The 23,054-nt window shown below is 39.8% G+C and overlaps 1 protein-coding gene across 5 annotated transcripts in view; it reads right to left on the bottom strand.

Annotated features, from left to right (window-relative positions):
* The window catches only part of BABAM2 (BRISC and BRCA1 A complex member 2), a 395,384-nt gene that overhangs the window by 163,359 nt on the left and 208,971 nt on the right, over positions 1 to 23,054 (bottom strand). For all 5 annotated transcript variants that reach the window (XR_012379665.1, XR_012379664.1, XR_012379666.1 and 2 more), the window contains one exon: positions 13,074 to 13,183. Coding sequence is in view for 2 of the 5 variants with exons in the window: in XM_025867974.2 (XP_025723759.1) it covers positions 13,074 to 13,183 (110 nt within the window). In the remaining 3 variants the exon portion in view is untranslated. The remainder of the gene's footprint in view (positions 1 to 13,073; positions 13,184 to 23,054) is intronic.

Here is a 23,054-nt window from a genome sequence, read left to right as displayed (position 1 = left end):
AAGACGCAAATGGAGAAACACACCTTCAATACAGTACCAGGGAGAGAGCTGTGGTCCTCCTTCCTGAGGTTAAGGAAGGACAGGAGGTAGGCAGTGACCTGGAGAGACCCTAAAAGCAAGTTGGCTGTATAGCACACATGACATATGTAAATACTAGAGGCTTTGAGTTCAGGGGTAAGACAGGAATAGAGTAATAACTGAAGAGTACTAAAGGAGCCATTATTTCAATTCCTAATTGTTCTGCATGACCTTGGCATGACAACTGTTATATGAACTAAAGGAAAACAGTTTGATGGTGTGAAGGAAAGATACTTCTAAAGCTTAGCACAGGTACAGACAGACTCTTGAAGGTTCCTGAAGGGCAATGATAGGAGACTGGTGGTTCTCAGCTCGGACTGATTTTGCCTCCCCCGCCACCTTTTGCCCAGGCGACACCACTGACATTGTTGACTGTGGTGACTGGGGGCTTTGCGGGTGCTACTGACATCGTATGTGCAGAGATCAGGGACGCTGCTAAACAACTGTGAACAGGAGAGCCCCCTAAAGAAAAGAACCATCCAGCCCAAAATGTCAACAGGGCCAAAGTTGAGAGACCCTGTAGCAGATGACAGGAATCATAGCACAGTACTTCAAACAATTATGAAATGTTCAGAAGCCCCACTAAGAATCATATTTATTATATGCAGAACACAAGTTCCACCAAAAAGTATGTAAGTCATCAAATATCCAGTAAATTTCTTCATTCAGACTTTTTTTGATTTTTTAAGAATTTTAATTGCGTAATTAAAATGCCTAGATTCACACTGAAAAAAAATCAAAACGTTACCAGTAAGCTGAAGTTCCCTTTGATCTCTACTCTCAATCCTGTTCGAGTCAACCTACCTACACGCAAATGGTGATGTCACAACTTGCTGGGGATGTGACTCAGGCAAATTTCTGGCCCTCTCTGAATTTCAGCCTCTTCATCTATAAAATAGGGACAACAGTAGTAACCAACTACGATTATAGGGTTGTTGTAAGGACTGAATGAGTGAATGGGTAGAGCGTACTTACACATGTGACCTAAGTGCTAGCTATTGCTTGCATCCAGTGTACACATACACACCCCCCCACACACACACTCCCTTGCAGGAAATACATATGATGGTTTGGAAGTCCAGCTTTCTTTTTTAACCTAAAAATGTATAATTCTGCTCATCTTTCTGATATTTCCTCTTTTTCTTCAACTCAGAAACCTGCCCATGTGAGTACACAGAAATCTACCTACTTCTTTCTCGCTTCATTCTATGCCCAAGTATTTCAAGTCACGTCCCTACTGAGGACCAGTTCAGTTGTTTCTCCCACTTGGTAACATCAAATTCTCCAATGACCAAGACCAAACAGGCCCAGCTTTATCTGTGTTTTTAAGAAAGAGTATACAAAAAGTAAAAGAAGAGTGAATAACCCTAACAAAGTGGAAATAATAAGGATCAGTCACCAAAACACATAATATCCACAAACAAATATTCTGAAGGGTTTCCTTAGTGTACAAATACAAAATTCTAAAATTTTAGAATAATTACATGCTCCATAATCTGCTTTTTTCCAAAGAATCATATATGATATTATAGTTAATGAAAACTTCAAAGCTTTCAAAATAATTTTCCTTGGCTTTAACACACATATTGGATTGGTCACGTTAAACTCCAACAAAGTTAGGAAAAAAGCACTAGGTCAGAGGAGGAAATGAAAACATGGAAGTGTTATCACCATTTGGTCATAAACTCCTCTTCTCAGAGAAACATGGCTATAAAAATCTGTTCCAGGATGAACACTTGGCACAAAACAATCCAATCTTACATCATCCTTTTTAAAGGCTGGGGTGGAGTAGGGAGGGGAGGGATTAAAAAGTAGGAGGGGAAAGTTCTTTGTATGTAGGAAAAAAAAGAAAAAAAAGGCTGTCAGTAAAATAAGTTTTCCACTGATGCATAACTTCTTCAAAGTAATGGTTTGGTTTAGCTGAAATCTGGCAAGGTAACAGATTTTCGTCTTTTTCAAGAATGGCCTCTATTTTGGTGAAGCTGTCTATAAAAGATAATGTTCACAGACAGGATGTTCGTTCCCTGTTATGGTCCTATTTACAATATTATGTTAACTCATCATTTGTTTTGTTTTAAACTAAAGGCTTCTCCATTCATTAAAGTCATTAGTGAAAGACAGCGTGTCTGAATTTTAATAAGTACAGAAAAACTCCAATATAATTATGAGCCTTATATTATGGGAATCAAAATCAGACATACCAGGATCAAATTATATGCTCTTTAATAAAACTTCACATAGTAAAATCTTACAACATCACTGATGTTAGACCTTGCCTCCAACAACAGTATAAGGGGTTCCACTTTATATATGAATTTTATACATTAAGAGCCTTAGTCATTACCTACTCACACCAAACACTTGTAATCAAGAACCATGCCATTACTTTCGGTACTAAATAGTTACCCTTTGAAACCACTTTGTGGACATAACCATATACTTTTTTAAGAAGAAAATGAGGCAAGATGACTTTTTTTTATAATCCAACTGTCATATCCCCCATCCACACCCACACTCTGCTGTGAAAACGAAGATGTTATATGAACATAATAGACCGATTCAGAGATCACCATGTAGCTAGAAACATACTTGTCTGAGAAAAGAGTGGAAGATCTGAGAGCTAGGAGCCCTAGAAAAAGAAGTGCTGTGAACCAAAAGAGCTTCATGCAGGTCAAGCCCAAGCACAACAACAGAGCTCCAAAGTCTGGGTTTCAATACCCTGGAGCCTTGTTCCTTCTGGAGTTCCTCTGTCCTCACCGTGAGCTAAACTAAGAAACCCAGGTGTTTGTGTTGGGCAGAGAGGAGCGAGAATGGCAGGGCTCTGGGTGGATCTGTCATTCCACTAGGAGACACAACAATAAGGTTAAAAACTGCTTCTGAACATAGTAATTATGTTAGCTATTTGGGGAGCAAGAAATAAATTAAAATGTGCTTTTATTTAAACAAATAATACACAACAGAATATGTGGAAAAATGGTCATTTATTAAACATATCCCTTACTACTAATGTTCCCAATCTCCTGGCTTCAGGGCACTGTGGGGCCTTACATCGATATAAAAGGTTTACTAATTTATTGGATACCAAGCACCTTAAGACCAAATAAATGTCAAATGTGTAATATATCACACATATAAAAACAGATTTATGAATGTGTGTATACATGTATGCATACACACACCTACAGCACATACAAGCATATACATGTATCCATTTCTCAAGTATGTACACACACTGAAGTCATTAATAAAATGCAGTTCATTTAAAAGGCATTCAATTCATCATTTATTCACATGAAATACTAAAAAGTATTACTTTTTATCTATACAGATCTGTGAAACGTTTTTCAGTTTATTTTTTAACCACAGTAGAATTTACTCTTTGCAAGGCACAGCTCTCTGAGTTTTGACAAATGTGCAGAGTGTATATCCACCACCACAATCATGATATAGAACGAACAATTCCATCATCCTAAAACAATCCTAAAAAATCTCCCTGTGCAGCCCTCCTTCCAGCCTCATGTAAAAGGTGTTTTTGTTTTTGTTGTTTTATTTTTTGTTTTTTTGTTTTTTTTGGGGGGGGGGGGAGAGCATGAGTGCATGGGGTGGGAGGGACAGAGGGAGAGGGAGACTCCCAAGCAGGCTCCACGCCCAGCGCGTATCCCATTATGGTGACCTGAGCCAAAACCAAGAGTCAGAAGCTCAACTGACTAAGCCATCTAGGCGCCCCCTCATGGAAAAGGTTTTGACTAAAAACTGGTCCTCACACTTGAAAGAGATGGGAATAACTGCCACAAAGTATTGAAGACCATCTCTCTCATAATTTTATGAGACATTTTTTACACATCAGTCTCTACTTTCACCTAGGGTTTGACAGAAAGGATTAAAGAGGAAGGGAGCTGAAATGACAGGAAGAAATAAAGACTTGGAAGAATTCAGACTTCAAGACAGTATGAAGGAAAAAATGGTACAACTTGATGAAAGACTACAATAGGTAGTATTAAAATATATATACATTAAAATATATATATTAATATACATATATATGTATATATGCGCCTGGGAGATACAGGAAAAAAACCTTCAGTGGGATAAAGCTGGTAAGTGATCATTTGTGAATAAAAGTAATGAACTTTTTTTTTTTTAAAGAATGATGAGATCTGATTTGTTCAGAAAGCCCACTCTGCCTGCAGTTTGGCAACTAGCTAGGAGTGGGGAAAGAGTGGGCATAGAAGACCAGTTAGAAGAATATTTCAATAGTCCAGCTAAGAGACGACAGTAGCTCAGATAAGTTATCTCAAAGGGGGAGGTTTACTAAAAAACACGAGAAGTAAGAACAGGAAAAAGCAGTGGAATATTATGGAATGTCATTCAAAGAACATCTATAATCACAGTCAATTCTTGTGTAAAACTAGAACAATCAAGACACAATGCAGCAGATCTCACAATATGGCCTGTGTCCTCCCGCTATAAAATACCAAAATATGTTGGATAAAAATTGTTAAACAAAGATAAATACACTTCTAAAAAAACTGAGGAGGATCCCCAGAAGTACCTATCCCTGGTTCCATCACCGGTGGTTCAGGAGTCTGGGATACATGGTAGGTAGGCAGCTATGAGTGCGCTGAGCCCTGAGGTTTCTCAGACAGGACACCAACATGCAGTTTTCTCTCCTGTCTTGAAAAGAGGCACTAAGAGGGTTTCAGCAAGAAGTGACACAGATTGAGCTCTGCTTTCAAAAGATTAATGTGGCAAACAGTAAAATGCACAGGCTTGAAACGGGGCTGGGGAAAGGGTGAACAGATGAACATGAGATATGATGGAGGCAAAATCAACCAGCAGTTGTGTACATACAGGCAACCATGGTGAGGGGAAGGTTAAAAACAGGATGCCTAGGTATCACGGCTGTGGGCGTGAGGCTAGTCAAGCCATTAATGAAGATAAAGAACACAGGGGAAAGAGTAGATTTCGGAGGAGGGGAAATGGGTAGTGTTGGACCATAATTTACTCCTTAAGTATGAAATCTGAAGCCTCAGAGATTATTCTAGCATGAGAGGTATAGAAGGCATTAAAAATGCAGAACTGAAATCTAGAACAAGGATCCTCAAATGAGGTTTGTGAATTGGCTTCAGGGGCAGGTGTGTTACTCTCAAAACTGTATTTAAACTTCCTGTGTCTGTAGATTGTTCTGGGCTAAAGTCCATGGCTCTCATCAGATTTTCAAAGAGGTCTGTGTCAATCTGCTCTTCCTTTAAAACACAGTGTGTCAACTTCAGATACTTAGAATCTTTTGTTTGTTCTGCAACTTCAGATGATGTGTCTAGGTGTCAATTTCTTTTTACTTAGCCTGTTTGAGATTCACTGTATTTCCTCTATCTGAGGATTGGTATCTTCCATCAGTTCTGGAACATTCTAAGCCATTTTCTCTTCCACTTTCTAATTTCTCTGCTCCTACCTCTAACACAGCCTAATGTTTTTGTTAATTACCACTCTACATCTCAGATCTTCCACTGAGGAATATTTTCCTACTTGTGAATAAATACAAATGAACACTGCATTAAACAGCACAGAGTTTTGCTGTTGAAATGTAGTGTAAAATTGAAAATCATAAACTTCTCATCTTCATTACAGAAAAAAACACTGTACAAAATCCTTGAGCAGAAAGGCGCTAGGCTGATTTTTTAAATGAAGACACGTTATATCTTATAGTGTAAAGCTAATCATTATGCTGTGGACCGGAGAACAGCGCTTAAGAGAAACAAGGCACAGAACTGCTCACAGACATAAAATAAATCCAAGACAAAGCTTCAGGGACGAACAAGTTTAAGAAACATGTACCCATGAGATCTGAGTTATCACAGACTTATTGTATACATCTTCTTGCAAACTGTATATTTTTCTGCCTAAAAAGAAAGCTAGATAAAAACATTGATACACCACCAACTCAGGCAGCTGGGGAGGTGGGAGTTCTACACCAGAATGTTTCCAAAAATATGCTATTTGGGGGCTGATTGATTTTCTCCCCCCAACTAAATTCCGTTCTGGTTCTTTTTGGTAATGTTTCAAAGTGCAGGCTGAGCTCTTGATCTTTTGGGAGGCACAGGCAAGACAAAAGGCCAAACTCACTAATGAAAACTTGCTGAACTTACTTTTCAGAATTCCATTCGAAGTCACGAAAAACCCTTTTGGCCCTGCTCCCAGACTAGTAAAACGAACATCTCAAATCCCTAGAGGCTAAGATAGCTCGTTCCACTAAAACCAAATACACATCTTCTCCTGACAGCTGGTTGTCTTAGCATACTCAGGACTATATATTTATCAAAGGGAAAAAAAAAACTCTAGGAGCACAATATTTATTACAGGATTATCTCAGTGACTCAAGTAAACATGAGTAAGGCTAAATTAAACCATGTTTACTATGATGTTCTATTACTTAAATCCTGACACAAAATCACCCCAAGAGATCTGGGGTCTTATTTCTTGAGACCACTGATGTAGGTTAAAAGGGGGGGGGCAAAGAATTATCTTTTCTTTAAAATCTGTGTTTAGTTATACAATTTTTCTAATTATTCTAAAAATCTTCTGAGCATCTAAAACAAAAATTTTCTATTCCGTTAAGATGTTGAAGTCAGTACTAAATTTAAATAAAATCACAAAATACTGAATTTGCTCATTGCTATATATCCGAATTTAATATCCATAATTTCATTAAATCTCACCCATAATTCTAAGTAGTATTATTTTAATTTTCAGCTCCTCCCAACCCTTTCCCTAGGCCCTTTAGACAAGTTTCAGTTTATGCCAGCCTTTTTGGATTACAGGCTATCGAAATGTTCCAAGTGACCATGTCTGTGGCCAGACACACTGTGGGGTAAAGGCAGGGAAAAGAGGGCTGGAGAGGCTACAACAGGAGATGATAGGTCACATAAGATCAAAAGCATATTTACCACCTTCTGGATTCAGCTGATAAGCCACTCCTAGGAAATAAAGCTCCACCTCTAGGAAACATGACCAGGGGCCCATAAGGGAAATAAGCCTGCTGGCTGGGCCACAAGACACATGCACTTTGGAGACCACTTGCCTCTGTAGCACAGGGATCAACAGGTTCAAAACCTTCTGATCTGCCAGGGAGTCCAGTCAGTGGGAGCTGCAGCTGAGCTCAGGCAGGGCCCGAGGGCAGGGCCAGCTTGGCGGAACATGGGCTGTGGCTCACTGGCCCTCAAATGATGGAAACACAGGTCCACCCTTAAGGAGTGTATAGTCCAGGGAAACAGTATGACAAAAGAGGCATGAACACAGATGGGAAAAGCACAGTCTTACTGGGGAGGCAGGTGGTGGTGGTCAGGAAAAGTTCCAGAGGGGAGGTGGGAACTGAGAAGATCTGTGAGGATAGACAGAAGTTTGACAGATTCTACAGGAATGAGAAATAAAATTCAATATTCTCGTAGAAGCAGCAGCCCAAGCAAAGGTATGGAAGTGAAAAAAATACAAGGTGTATTCACAGGAAATCCCAGAAAACTAGCTTGGCTGAACAACAGGATACACACAGAACCTAGATCGGGGTAGAAAGGTCAGCTGGGACGACAACAGAAAAAGCTCTGGATGTCACACTGAGAGATGTGTACTGAATTCAGTTGGTGATGGGGGGGCACTGATGGTGCTGAGCAGGGAAAGAACATTATATGACCTGAACTTCCTTCAGGAAGACAGTGACAGCTCCATGCTGGATAAACTAACATAGGAAGAAAAGTTAAAAGGCCATCAGGAGACATAGCAACTGAAGGACTAAACTAGGAAATGACAGTAGGAATGACCAGAAGGACAGATATAATGGAGGGAGGATTTCTAGTACAAAACGGGGGTGGCTAACACCATTTGGACGCAGCACCTGGACGCCTAAGAAACTGGGAGTGTCCTGAATAGAAACAGGGCTGTGAGGAAGAAACCTTGATTTCCTGGAGGAATGAGGAGTTTGGTTGCAGACACTTCCAATCTCAGGTGTCAACTGAACACATGGACAGACAGGTCTATCAAGCGGCTAGAAAAGTAGATCTACAAGCAGGGAGAAAAGCTGAGGTTAGAGATGGGGATTTAGGGGGGCATCCACAAAGAGGTAGGGTTCTGGGGATGAAATCACGGGAAACATAATTTAGCATAATTTAATGGGTTGAAAAAGGAAGAAGAGTCAGCGGAGGAGACTGGGAAGGGTCTAAGAACTCCAGGTCATAGAGGAAAAGAGATGTATTCTAGAACATGTTAGGGATACTACCTCGAGGACCAGATGGGATGGTCAAGTGAAAGCACTTTAAACATTTGAAAGGACTAAACAAATACATTTTTATGATTTTCACAGTAGCACATGTTTAATCTCCAGAAAAGCCACCTTGTGCTAGAAGAGCCAGGCTTCCCAAAATCTTCCACAGAATCCCCTCCCCACCAAGTCAAATGGAAACATGATCTCGTCCTGCCCTGTACTTTCACAGTACTTACAAAGTCGAATTTTGGTATCTGTACAACTCAAGAAGCACTACCTGAGCATCGTCTGCATGCCGACACTGCAGGGGGTGCTTTCCTCTGTGTCCCCCTTGGAGGAAATGAAATGGAAAGGGAGGATTTACCCACCTTTGCAGAGGATGCCATGTGTGAGGCTTCCAAAGGCTAAGTATATTGAGCCAAGACTGCCAGATAGTGAGTAGAGGAACCAGGGGCCTCTGATGCCAAGTCTTACCGTGACATTTCTACTAAAACACGAGCTGGGACTTGCCCTATCTGTTCTTATTTCCCTTACAATCAAGCAAACTAATAAGGGCACAGCCATATCTCATTTATCTTGATATCCTCTGAAGCACCCAGCCAAGGGCCTGACACTTGGTCAATTCTTGTGCTTTCGTTGCCTGAAAGTACTTGAGGGCACACGGGCCTCCCCAATGGTGAGCGTCTGTGGGCTGCTAAGCGTTGAGGACTTATTTCTAAGGCGGACTGTAACTTAACAACAAAAAGTTCTAAAAACAAATTCTGTACTTGTGAAAGATGCCACCTGGTCTGCCTCAGGGGCTGAAATCCTCTTTTTATGCACCGAGTGGGAACAGCACAGGGAGTGACAAGCTGGCTTTCTTCAAACCACTCCCACCAACGGGCTCAAGCCAAGAAACAGGCCCACACCTTTCGGGAAAGAGAAGTGCCCGTTTCACCTCTGGTGTCACTGCTGGCACTGCCAACAGTCTGAGAAGGAGGGAAAGGGAGAGCAGGTTTGGTGCCAGGTCTGATGATGTAACCTTGCAAGGCCAGCTTGTCTGCCAGGAAAAAAAAGGCAACTGGCTTAGAAATTAGGGTTTTTTTTTTTCCCCCTCTCTTAATATTCAACCGAAGTCTATTTTGCATAACTGACCACTAGCTGGTTCTGTTTTGTTTAATGAACTGTACTTAAGTGTCTCATTTACCTGACTGGTTTGGGTTCCTTGGAAAACAAATGTATAGAGAGCCTGAAGTGAGTGTATTTCATAAATGTCCTGTGTGCAAGAAGAACGTGCAGTTCCCAGAAGCTTTACTTTGCAAGCCATACACATGCACAGTGGGAGACAAGGAATAATATACATCTAAACACCATAAAGGCACACAGTCAGGCTCCAGTGTCGCCAGAAACACCAGAAACTCTTCCAGGATCCCGGGCAAAAAGACAGACTTCTGAAGTGGGATTATATTTTAGAGCTTCATTCATTATAATACACTTGGGAGTTTTCAACCCCATGTCTCTGACAGATGTTCCCTTTTGTGGGGATTGTCTAATTTGAGGACATTTGGTAACCATGTCCCTAGAAATCTTTAGGGTACAGCAAATTGATCCCTCTTCCCACATGTTAAGACAAGACCCAAAGTAGCCTCTTCCTAGTTCTAGGACTAGTTAGTGTAAGCATATTCCTGCCCACTGCATGGACAAGATGGGGCAGAGGAACATTGGCCAGACTGAAATGAGGTATCTCCCAGGCTCAAGATACCTTTCCATGCCCATGGAGAGCAGAGAGAGAGAGAATGCAAGTCTTTTCTTGCCAATTTTCACCTAATGTGGATCAGGCCATTGATCTACATTATCACTGACCCACAATGATCAGGCCCAGACCCCTGCATGTCAAATGCACTGCATGGGGCTTGGAACTTCCTAGAAAGAGCCATAGCAAAAGCCAAAAAGAGTACAAGCCTCAGCTTAGGGCAAGCATCTGGCACTGGCTTTGGGCGGGGCCACATGGGATGCTTTCCCCATGACTCCTGAGAGCATTCTCCAAGTCTGAGTCTATAATCAATGCTTGGATGGCTCCAAGTTGACAGGATAGTATGAAACAGAGAAAACAAATGAGACCTTAACACAATATCAAAGACCAGTACCAACCTCTCCTCATTCAGTTCTTAAAATCTATCCTATAACCTTGCCCTTACTGAAATGACATTACCTCCGTTCTATACACTGAACTCTGCATGAGTTAACCAAAGATATTAATAACTTTAGTAACTATGTAAGCCCTTAGAAAGTCTTAGCACAAATTTGGCCACTTTCCATTTTAACCTTTTTTCTGAAACCTCATTTTTAAAACTTCTACTCAAGGATATAAGAACTTTTGGCAGTTTTCATTGGTATTACAAAGGCAGTTCTACTAAGCGAATCTGTATCAACCAGGAAAAATGTAAGACCCCTCCGTGCAGCGTTTTCCAGTTTTCTTGTAAGAATTATTTATTGATCCGTAATACTGCCAACCAGGTTCCTAGTCCCCCTGCACTGCACTTCTGCAAGACATTAACAAAATGAAAAGACTTGTTCCTGCCCTGGAGTAGCTTGCAATTTAGTAAAAGATGGGAAAACAAATACGCATCACTAACTAAATCTGTGATGAGCAGATTCTAATTGACACAAATTCAGTATTAAAAGAGTTCAGGGGATGGCTAGAGAAGGTAGCCCAAGGGTGCTCAGGAGAAATGGTCGAGACAGGACTTGGGAAGGTCTATTTCAACAGGAAAAGGGTGTTAGAGAAGGCACTACACACAGAGGTAACAGCTTTAGCAAAGGCACATGGGCAAGCGCACACAGGTAAATTAAGAGACGTTCAGGTGATGGAATCTGGCTAAACGACAGGCTACTGGAGGGAAAAGCATAAGAAACTGACCTGGAAAAGTAAGATGCAGCCAGTTCTTAACATGAAAAAAGAGGGAGGACAGGTAGAAAGCTAGATTTTAGAGGAAATAACTTTTCAAATATAGCCTTCACTGATAATTTGTCACATCATATCTCAGAGTTTTAGGGGGAGAAATATTTTAATAGCAAGTTTATTTGCAAACCAGGTGTAGTAACTTCAAAGAAAAATAATGTGGGTGCTGAGAAAATCATTCTTCCGGGCTGGCAAATTCCTGTTTACAGCTTAACTAATATATTCTTATTACCTACATCTTGCGATGGTTTCACTGAGATCCCTCTTTTCTCATCACCAACATACCTTCTTAATTTATCACGTATGTACAGAGTGACTACTTAGAACTAGTATCTGCTCACTTATTTACCCACCCTCTCCTTTTCTGCCCCAACTTGTCCTAACCACTCACTCTCTCATGCGTTCTTCTCCCATGAGCGCTATCAATAACGACAACCTTAATAGCTCCCACTTGCTATAGTGCCAGGCATGGCAATTAATGCCGTAAGAACAGTGTTTAATGTAATCCTCAAAATTCCACTATAAAGTAGGCATTACTAGCCCCATTTTGAAGCAAGTTCAAAGACGTTAAAGATTTTACCAACTGGTAAGTGGCAGGACCCAGGTTTAAACCAGATATGCTTGACCCGAGAGCCCTGGCCTATTTATTACTGGTTCCTCATACTGCCTCCAACACTCTTTGGCGTCTTTACCCATATGGGTTAGTACTTTCAATTAAAAATTAAAACATTCAGTGAATGGTGTGCTACTGTAAAATCCTGTCCTCGGTGCTCTCAGCAGTATACAAATAAATGAGAGAATGCCTGTCGATTACTGAGGCTCCTCGTCACCCCTACGTGACAATGAACACCTATGTCTTCTATCAGTCTGGAAGATGGTGTGTCCATGATTCACGAAGTTGAACAACCAGGGCCAGAGGGAGTAAAAATGACTCCGGATATGAATGCTGGATGGTGACCATACCTCACAGACAGAAATCAGCCAACCCTGACTGACTGACAGAGATTTTTAATCATACATTTCAAATCAGAATCTGTAAAAACTCTGTCGATGGAAAATCTGTCCTGTCAGAAGTTCCCAACCAAATCTGCTTACAATCTATTTCCAATGAGCCTCAGCTTCCTTTGAAGTAGAATAAGCTTCTGAAGCATTTCAGCTAACAATAAGCACATTGTGACGCTAGCCCTCGTAAAATTCATTACCAACGAGTAAAGTTACTTGGTAAAACACAAATGTGGTATATCAAACTACTTGTACCCTAGAGCCTGGAAGTTGTGTAAAATTATATAGCGCTATTCAGACACAGAAGAGAAATTCAAATGTGTCATCTTTTTAAGCTACCTGCTTTTAAGATCACCGTTACTAACTTCTGAATAAGTTTTTGCTAATATTTTCAGGAGGCCAGTTACATTTGTACAAATAACTATAATACTTACAAAAATATAAGAAATTGGATAGGACGCTGTTGAGCAGTCCTCTTTAGGCTATAACCATATGTACCCAGGGAACATTTGGAAGAAGTTGCAATTTCGTATTCTGCCTGCCTACTCATCTCTCTCTACAAAGGTACAGTATTCATATCACAAGTTGCACAACTAAAACTCATCCAGAGACTGCAGTGGCAAATACTAACTGCATTTACTCTGCAATCTAAACTCCTGACACAACTCATTTTTAAGAAAATTAAAGTCAGTAAGGAGAAATCACCTTAAGAGTTCAAGAGTGGCAAAAGAATTATCAAGACATGTTTGGCTAACAAGGAGAAACATCAGGCTACATAAAATGAATGATGTTGATACTTACTGTTCAATTCGGGGTGACAAGTACAGCTTGGGATACACCTGAGTGGCTTCGGTGTCCTCAAAACTGACAGAAAGGAGGGCCACATCTTCTCCAGGGTCTTCATTTACATCCTTAAGCAGGGAGTGAAAAACACAACATCATCAGTCCCTGCTCCCATATAATCTTCCCGGTGCTGAACTCACAGCCCACTAGCCTTGAGGCTAAGAGCGTTTCCAGTACCTGGATTTGAATTCAGCAGCTCTGCGCATCCTTTGTCACATGCCAATCACTCCCCTAGAGTGATGGCTTTCAAACTTTCTGACCAGAGCCGACCACGGTGAGGCTAAGACGCCCACCTATCTCATTGGTCCCCCCCACTCCAAGAGGGGAAAAGTGAATCTGGCGACAACCAAGAATTAGTCAATAGCATAGTTAACAAACTGCAGTAAACATGTTGCTAATTACATATGTAATGTCTTATAATTTTTATAATGTATATATAAATGGCTTATAATTTTCTTTTTATAGGAAGAATAGGAGTTATGAACATGGTTTATATCATAAGACAACAAAGTCTTAAAATACCCAGTAATTTTATTATATATACCTTGATAGTATGTTGTAAGTTACTTAAATAGCAAAAATTCCCAAGAAACATATCGCTATGAACTGTGCCACCATACAAGCAAATGGCAGGGGGTTACGTACACATCGACTTTGCCAAACAACTGCACATGATTCATATATGAACCACAAGACATACATATCTTAAAAGCCTGGTTATAAGAATATTATAGGACAAAAACACGGTTGATCCAAATACGTACAAAAAAAAAAAACATTGAGAGGTTAACAACCCATAATAAACTAAATTGGTAATGACAAAGCTAAACTTCCTGTAATTTATCATTTAAAAGCAAGAATAGTGATAATCAAATGTCATAACCAACTCAGGCCAACACTGATTAAGTGTCCTGAGTCAAAACTGGGATTTATAGGTTCATGATTATTGCCAAGCACTGAATGTTTGCCAGACTTCTGAATAAAATACTGAATTAGCATAAATTCTAGTAGCATGATGGTTTTACTTTGTGAATACCAGATTTTAGTAACCCTTAATCATTTTACTTGTGGTTGGTAGTGGCTCTAAGTCAGATATAAATATTTTGAAAACTTAATAGGACTGCACATCTTTCACCCATAAGGACTGGTAAGAACTGGCCTATATTTCTGGATTGATTCACAGGTCCTCTGGAGGGCCCACTTGCCATCCTAGGAGGGTCCCAATCTAGACTGTAAGAATCACTGCCCATGAGCACTGAGATCCTCAGATACAAGGTCCTTGCTTCTGTCTAAAACTAACCTCACCCCTTCCTTTCCTGTATCGCGGGAAGCTGGTCATCACACTCGTCCAGCTCAGCTCTGACTTCATCCTCCCTCTGCCTCCTATTGTGCCTACAGGATGCACGTGTGGCAAGTATACAAAGGGGCAAGAACCAGAAGTCTCTCCCATCTTAAAAAATAAAAACTTTAAAGGGGCATCTGGGTGGCTCCGTTGGTGGCTCAGTTGGTTAAGCGTCTGTCTTTGGCTCAGGTCATGATCCCAGGGTCGTGGAATCAAGCCCCACTTCAGGCTTCCTGCTCAGTGGGGGGTATGCTTCCTCTCCCTCCACCTCTGCCACTCCCCCTGCTCATGTGCGGGCGCTCTCTCTCGCTCATAAATAAATAAAATCTTTAAAACATAAAAAATAAAAGAAAAATTCTAAAAAGAAAGAAAAGAATAATGCCAGTCTCTACACAGCATTCTCTCCCGTCTCTCTCCTCTCCTTCACAGACTGCTTAAAAAAGCTGTCTGCACTTCCAGTCTCTACTCCCTTCCCTCCTATTATCCCTTAGCACAGGAGATGGCCTCTGACCCCACTAGGCCATCGGGACTGCCCTCACCAAGGCATCCACAAAACACAGCAAATGCCTCTCTGGGCTTATCTTTCTTGATCTCTGAACAGTATTTGACATGGATGATCTCTTTCCTCCGGAAATACTCTGTTTCTTGCTCCTAGGAAACTACACTCTCCTGATCTTCTGTCTCTCGGACCACTTCCCTCCTCCCTTTTCATGCTTCGTGTTTTTTATCCTTTTACTTCTCAATTATTTTTTGGTTTTACATGACAAACTTCAGGCTTGTTGTAACAAGTCAAGCCGTACAGAAGCTTATAAGAAAAAGCTCTTCTGCCCTCCATTTTTAAAGGTAACCAGTATTAAACTGTGTATGGAGCCTCAAACAGCTTTCTCTATGCTCATAAGCACATATACACATACACACACTTGCATATAAATAGCTCTTTAACCTTCTGTTTTGTTTTCCTTAATGGAATTGTATTATACATATCAATCTACCAACTGCTTCCTAAATAGCCACATAATATTCCATGGCATGGATTTTTTTTTTTTTTTAACCATTCCCCTAGCAACAGACATTCAGGTTGTTTGTAGTTCTCAGCCATTTGATAGTATTACACTAAATATGCTCATATAAAGAATATATATGTATCCTTTACTAGTGGGACTTATATTTCCAAATTGGTAACTAAAACTGAGCTTGTCAGATCAAAGGTTATGAACACTTTACCTTTTAATAGTTGGAGATTATTTTTCTAAAATTTTATAGCACTTTACATTTGGACTCCTGAATCTGCATCAGTAGGAGAGAGCACCTGTTTCTGCTCATCCTGAATAACCTGGTAACACTAGCTGTGGTCATTCTGCAGTTTAATGTTGGCAGTCTGACTGCTGGAAAATGGTGCCTCAGTTGAGATTCAATGACTAAAGCGGAGCAACTTTTTACTTGCTTACTGGTCATCTGTTCTGTCACTTCTCTGATCAAATCCTTTGCCCTAAAGACTCTTGGACTTTTCTTGTTGTTGTTGTTGTTTACTGGGCTTATTAACCCCAGTCTATCACATGTGTTATAAATATCTTCTCTCAGTCCAGCTTTTGGCTTTTTACTTTGTTTGGGGACTCTTCTGACAGCACAGAAAATTTAGATTTCTATAAACTTAAATCTGGTCAATAACTCTGAGGTTATTTACTTCCCTAGCATTTCATCTAACATTTTATTTTTACATGTAGATTTGTAATGCCACTGGAATGTGTTTTAGATAGTATGATTTAGGAAGTATATAAGAAGAGGACCTTAGTACAGTGCCTGGAACACAGAAACCACTCCATGTTTGCTGAATGAGTACAACAGTAAACAAATTAATGCTAATTTCTAACCTTTATTCTCCACACCTAGTGCTTTTCAGGAACTGGCTTTACAAAAGTTGCTTCAGCAGTGGTATCTGGAAACAGTACTGACTCCTTGCTCCTGCCCCCCATAATACACCAACGTCCCTAGAACTAGTGGTTTCAAAAGGAGAATAAAGATTGGGAATCTGAGTTTAGTTATCATTTCTTGCTCCTTGACAGATGATTATTCAACATTGAATGCTCCTTTCTGTAAAATGAGGATGGAAATTTTAAAAATTACTTAGGTCTCAACAAATAGAAACTATGTAATTCTATAACACAACTCTAAAACTCATAAAATATCTAAAACTAAGGTTGAAGCTGAGTTTGAAAATATTCACATTCAGAGAGACAAATTCATTTGATGATCTAAGTATAGAAGTAGTCCTCTTTAGTGTTAGACTGGTCACCTTAACGTAAGATAATAAAAAAAGAACTAACATTGATTTTCAGACACCTTCCCCAGTGATTGAGTTTCCTTGTTAAAGGTCAAGGCTCTGACCACAAGTCACAAAACCTGGTTAAAAACAAAAACAAAAACAAAAACAAAAAAACACTGCAAAAAACGAAAGGCCACTGAAAACCTTTTTAATTAGCAGCTTCACTCCATATACCCATGGATAATTTATAATTATTTTCTTTTCCTACTTTTTAACTTCTCATTTCACTGCTATTTAAGCAAAGAACAGAAATGCTCACAGACAGTCCTCCAAACAAATGGAATGACCCTGGTTTATATAATCAACATTTATCATCTGGCATCCTGCAAAAAGTACATGAAACATTAGTCTGAATAGGAAAACAGTTGTTTCCAGGAGTTCCTTTTATGAACTACTTTTAATATAATTTACTTGCCTTGGTGTGACACATTGGTTTCCCCTGAATTGGTATTTGATTTCTAATGGATACCTAAGTTTGACTCTTGAGTGCTTAAATAAGCCCAGAGAGTTCCAAAAATACAAATCTACACAGTACTGTTTCCAGTTTCTGCAACTCTAACAGGCTTGTACATGTGTTCCTTCCCATCTGGGAGAATTATAAAAGAAGCTCTTGTACTGTGGTTCTTAGAAGCTAACATTACAGATGATTATTGTAACCACTAATGGCAACATTTGGAAAGCAGGGGGAGGTTACAGTGTAGTAGGGGACACTTAAAAATGCACAAGTATACATTTTCAAGGCTTTCTATCCGTACCATCTAAAATTGCAGAGGCTAAAATGGGGGGAAAGATGTCAAATCTGCTGAAGCAAAAAAGAGTATTGCCTCCTACCTTTACAAAAGCGTTATCAGGCGCTGATATACACATGGCAAGGCAATAATGGCCATGATATTTTGCTGAGACTTAACAATGGATTTGGCTATAGAATAGAAAGGGGTTCCTATGGCTTAGAGAGAATATTCACTAGGTGGTGAGTTCCTTGCAGGCTGGGAGCTTTTCCTGTTTGTTTTTGTATACCCAATGTCTGAAACAGCACATATATGGCAAACTGGTTGGAGGGAAAAAAAAAAACTGATTAATGCTGGAAAGACTGTAAGAATGAGTAAATGATGGAGTTAAACAGAAAGTACTTTCAGTTAGGAAGATTCTCAATACCTATCTCATTTTTCCTTAAATCTATGACTACTTAAGATTTTGTTAAAGAAAACTCGTCTGAACCATATATAAGCAAAAGATGCACCTACTAGTAAGAGGTAACATTCTGTGTAGGTCACAATGACTTATTCATGTAACTATTCTCAATTGGGGCTCTTTACAAATATCAGAAGGGTGTAGAAAAAAACGATTAGCCTTGGAAACGAAAGTAAACACAAGCTCAATTTATCATTACGCTGGCTAATTCCAAGTGAGGCTAGCAGCCATTAAACAATATATGGTGAATGTCAATATAGGTACAAACTACCAGTTAACTATCGCTGATAGACATGAGCTGAACAATAAATATTACAAACAACAGGTCACTTAAGAAGACTGTAAAAAAGCCACTGTATTCCTCAATTCAAAAGGCTAAAAACAAGTCTATAACCATTACTAGCAAAACCAGTTTGTAGGCAATAAGGACTATAAAGAAACCATTATATAGTATGTCAAAAATCAAGTAAGAACCATTCTGAGTTACACTTAAATGGTATCAAATTAGACCCAGGACTAATCATGATTCCAAGAGTGACTAAAACTAGGTCTCAGGAAGCACCTCTTTATACAAAAGCTATCAGTTTTTGAAAAACTGTAAGCAAATTAAAAATTTCCAAAACAGATCCTTATTTTTTAAAAATACTAAGTAAGATTTGTCCTTTAGAGGCCCCAATATTTTGATACTATGGATTCATCATCAAACTACATAAATCTAGATTTTTCAAAGTTTCTTTAAGAGAACAAAACTCTCATAGTGCTACCATTCATTCACGCATTTAACTAAGTAAGATATACATAGCATGTTACAAATGTTATGGAGAAAAATTAAAGCAGGGAAAGAGGAAAAGGAATAAGGAGGGAATGGAAGATTAAAGAGAGTGGTGAAAGATGGTTTGTGGACTCAGCAGTGGACTCTCAGTAAGACAGGAGACCCAGGATAGAAAGATCTCTTGGATCTCTTGCGTTGTCTATCGATAGAAGCAGTCCAATCAAAATTGGGTTTAGATTCTACTGGCATTAAGACATGACAATGAATATGCCAGAAATGGAATTAAATTTTAAAAGAAAAGAAAGAATGAAGAACAAAGAAAATGATGTAGGTAAGACCTTAGTCTCATTGCTAAGGGTTCTCAGTCCAATAATGACACTGGTCATTTTAGAAATCAGGTCACTGCCTCTTCACCAAAATGCTGGGAAATGTATAAGGTGTCAGGGAAAGCAGCAGAGTCAGAAAGCAAAACAAATCCAAGAGAAAGGAAGCTGAGCCAAATAAGACGAGGACGAGCAATAAGTGGGTGCCATGTCTGCCTCTTTTGCCTTTGGTGTGGCTCCCAACCCTGAAAACTCCTCTGATATTTTGATATCTCTGATGAAAGCCGCGTTTAAGAGAGTTACTTCTGATTTGGTTTCTTCAAATGGAAATGGGAGTAAAAAGAATCTCCCAGCGTAGTCTAGTCAAACTGGGCCATTCCCCACATACTTTATCAGATCTTGACTAACACTTTGACACCAGCCATCCCCTTATCAAATAGCTCTTTCTTTCCTTTTAATTGACATGGTTTTAATTTCTTTAACTCTCATTGTAAATTCACTTGTTCCATTAAGATTCCTTTCAACTGCAATGTAATCTATGCCTGCCCTTGGCGGTTATCATGTTCTTCATGAATTTCCCTTGCTGTTTAAGCAGTATATAGTTTATATTCCAAACAGAATCTCTTGAAGGCAGGGTAGAGACCTCCTACTTCCTATTATGCCTAATAATAAGGCCTAATAATATATAAAAATAAAAAAATATAAAATTAGGCATAAAAATGCCTAATACTCTTTTCTTTTAAAATTTAATTCCATTTTTTTGGAATTTACTCAGTTTACTGTTTACTCAGTAGTCATTTTGCTTAGTGCTTTATATGCATTACCTCATATAATCATCATAACAACCTTTTGTTATACATTTGCAAATAAAGAAATTGAGGCTAAGAGAGATTAAATGGTGATGATGAGTTCTGAAGCCATGTATATTGACTTTGAACCTGGACTCTTAGCCACAATGCTATACCCCAACGCATGCTGCTGGGCGCAAAGAACAGACTCAGTATCAATGCCCCGAGAAAGTTATAAAAAACTTAAAAACCCATATGCAGAAAAGTTATCACAGATTTACTATACACTTAACTTGTTCTCCATTTAATGTCTAAATCCTCTCTATGTTCCAAAACACCATGAGCATCTTCAGGAACCATTACTCCCTTTGTACCCAAGTAGACTACCTGGCCTATACCAGGCACATAATGGGTATTCAAAATAAATTAAGAAATATACGCTTTATGTGTTTTAATGTTTACTTTTTATTTTTCATTATTTTTTAAAGATTTTATTTATTTATTTGAGAGAGAGAAGAGAGAGCACAAACAGAGGGAGCGACAGGCCGAGGGACAAGCACACTCCCCACTGAGCAGGGAGCCCGATGTGGGACTCGATCCCAGGACCTGGGATCATCACCTGAGCCGAAGTCAGACGCTTAACCCAATGAGCAACCCAGATGCCCCTATGCTTTCTTTGTAAAACTGTGGAACAAGAAATTAAAATCCTTAAGAGTATAAAGACTAAAAGCTATAAAGGTCACTATGACAAATAAAATGTATTCATTTGACGTCTTTACACAGACCCAGTTAAGAAGGAAGGATGACTTCTCTAAGAACACTGAGGAGGCCTCTGGAGTTCTAAGCCACAATATCAACCTTCTTTCAATTATGTATGGTTGGGCACATTCTATGATTAACTAACTATACTCAGTGAAAATAGGCAGAGCTGATTGTCAGGTCAGGAAAGGGAAACTGCAATGTTCTTGAAATAGCCAGCTCTCAGAGGGTGAGTCCAGGACACCAGGATAGAGCTGTTGTCACCTACCCATGTTTTCTAAAAGTGACATCTTGAGTTCATTACTACTAGATGTCATGATACAGTATGGGGTTAGGGGTTTATTTTAATTTATATCTTGCTTATTATTTTCATAAACAAAGACCATTTCATTGCTCTCGTTTATGCAGGAATCTGCTTGCGAAGCTGTACTTACCCTTAACATGGTGGTTATAGCTTCTGTTTATAAAGCTAAATTGAAACACATGTTGTACAAATAAACTTTGGGAGAAAAAAATCCTGGCTCTTTTAAAATAATAATTATCAAGATTTCACTGGTCAAATCCTGTCCCCTCAGTTATCATACCTAACAGATGTAGCCTTGCAATTCACCAACTTTCTTTGACTGGTCGCAGCATCATCACTCTAAAAGGGTGTGTGAAATGGAGCCTTTCTTCCAGAAAAGGCCGGGAGCAGGGGGCGGAGGGGAGGAGAGCCTCTGCAGTTCAGCCAGGGTCCTCACTAGAAGCAAAGGATGTCTCCTTGCTTCTACTTCCTTCTCTATTCACCAACATTTTTAGAGAAAGAATCTGGAATATGGGATTTCCTCTGTTGTCCTAACAATTGTGTTCTTAATGAGTCCAATAAGGAGCTGAGCTTATTTAAATAAACATCCATTTTTGCAACTGCTTTACAAATCACATTGAACCACAGCTTCAGACATCCTCTGTGTTGTGATTCTGCACACACACACACACACACACACACACACACACACACACACACCTTGTGCCAGACTTTTATCCAAGAGCCCAAGAAAACAAGTTAAAACAGCAGTGAGTTTTACTTGAGCACGTATGGAACAAATATGAACACCACAGACCATATCCCCTGTGTATCTCCATAATTTAAAGAAAAGGTAGTTACGGCTTTTACATAAACAGTCTACATCGCTCTTTATAAGCGATAGAAACACAGATGCAAAATGGTAATGGATGTAATGGACATCTGCGACAAGGCTTGCCTGGCACCTTCTCTTCTCCTGGGAAGCCGCTCTCTCTTCTAGACCCAACACATAGTGCTCCTGATCAAGCTGCCTGTTCCTAGCCCCTGGGTCCAGGGTAGGACCAGTCCTTTCCTCAAGATTTGTGAACTTGGGAGCCAAGTGCAGGCCAGTCCCTGTGCAGAGGCAAAGGAAATTGTCACCAGTCATATTCCCCATCCGTGGAAGAGGCGAAGCTGTAGTGTGAGAGAGGAAAACCAACACGTGGAGAACAGTGGGGACGAATGAGAAGAGAGTCCTGGCACAAGATCACACCCTTGGTTCTCAGGCTCTTGGTCCAGCTGCGTCCTGCCCTTACTGTGGTTTGGATCCTCAACTTCTCCGGGCTTTGGAATGCTGATAAATTGCCCTATCTCCTTCAGCCAGTTTGAAGTGGTTTTCCTCTACTTATAACTAACATTTTCTCTTGTAAATTATTAAACTAATATAGATGATAACCATGGCAAATCAAAATCTACAGAATTAAGTGCTAAAAAGAGACTTTCACCCCTGGGTTACTGGACTACTTGTTACATACTATGGAATGCCAGGCCCTAATCGGAACCCAGGAAGGGCTTTGAGGACAAAGCTGAGCAGCATGCCTCCGCATATGCCAGAAGAAAGCTTTGCTGGAGCAATCTGCTGGCAGCACCAGGCTCTGGCTGCAGCCAGGCTATTTCCCTGGACTTACTGCTTCTCATCCTGACGGACATTAGCCCATCCTGGGTCATGGATGGAACACTTTGCACACTCTGCTCTATACCCCCTAGACCTCACCAATGAACATAAAGCCATCAGAGGTGCCAATTCTAGAGGTAAGAAAATCCACAGCAATATGCCATTTGAAGACATGAAGTGTTTTGCAAGTTTGTCAGGCAACTTAAAAACTGCATAAAAATGGTGATTTTTTAGTGATGGAAATAAAAATTTTTTTGCAATGAGTTTACATGTTTTTGTTTTCTCCGTATGATATGCTAAATGTAGACATAATGAAAAGCAACAGGTGTCCATAGCTTTGGCAAATGTATGTGAAAGTGCCAAGCACAAAAGCAGGCATGAAGAAGGTGCTCAATAAATGTTACTTTCACTTTTCTTCCTCCTTCCAGACTCTTGGCCTGACAGCAATTCCATTACCATGTTATTCTTCCTACTATTAAAGCTACACCCTACCCCTTCCTCTCC

The sequence above is a fragment of the Callorhinus ursinus genome, unplaced genomic scaffold, assembly GCF_003265705.2.
Source record: "Callorhinus ursinus isolate GAN/ISIS: 27379988/994484 unplaced genomic scaffold, GSC_fseal_2.0 scaffold10, whole genome shotgun sequence".
Lineage (NCBI taxonomy): Eukaryota > Metazoa > Chordata > Mammalia > Carnivora > Otariidae > Callorhinus > Callorhinus ursinus.
This window is presented reverse-complemented; position numbering and strand designations above follow the sequence as displayed.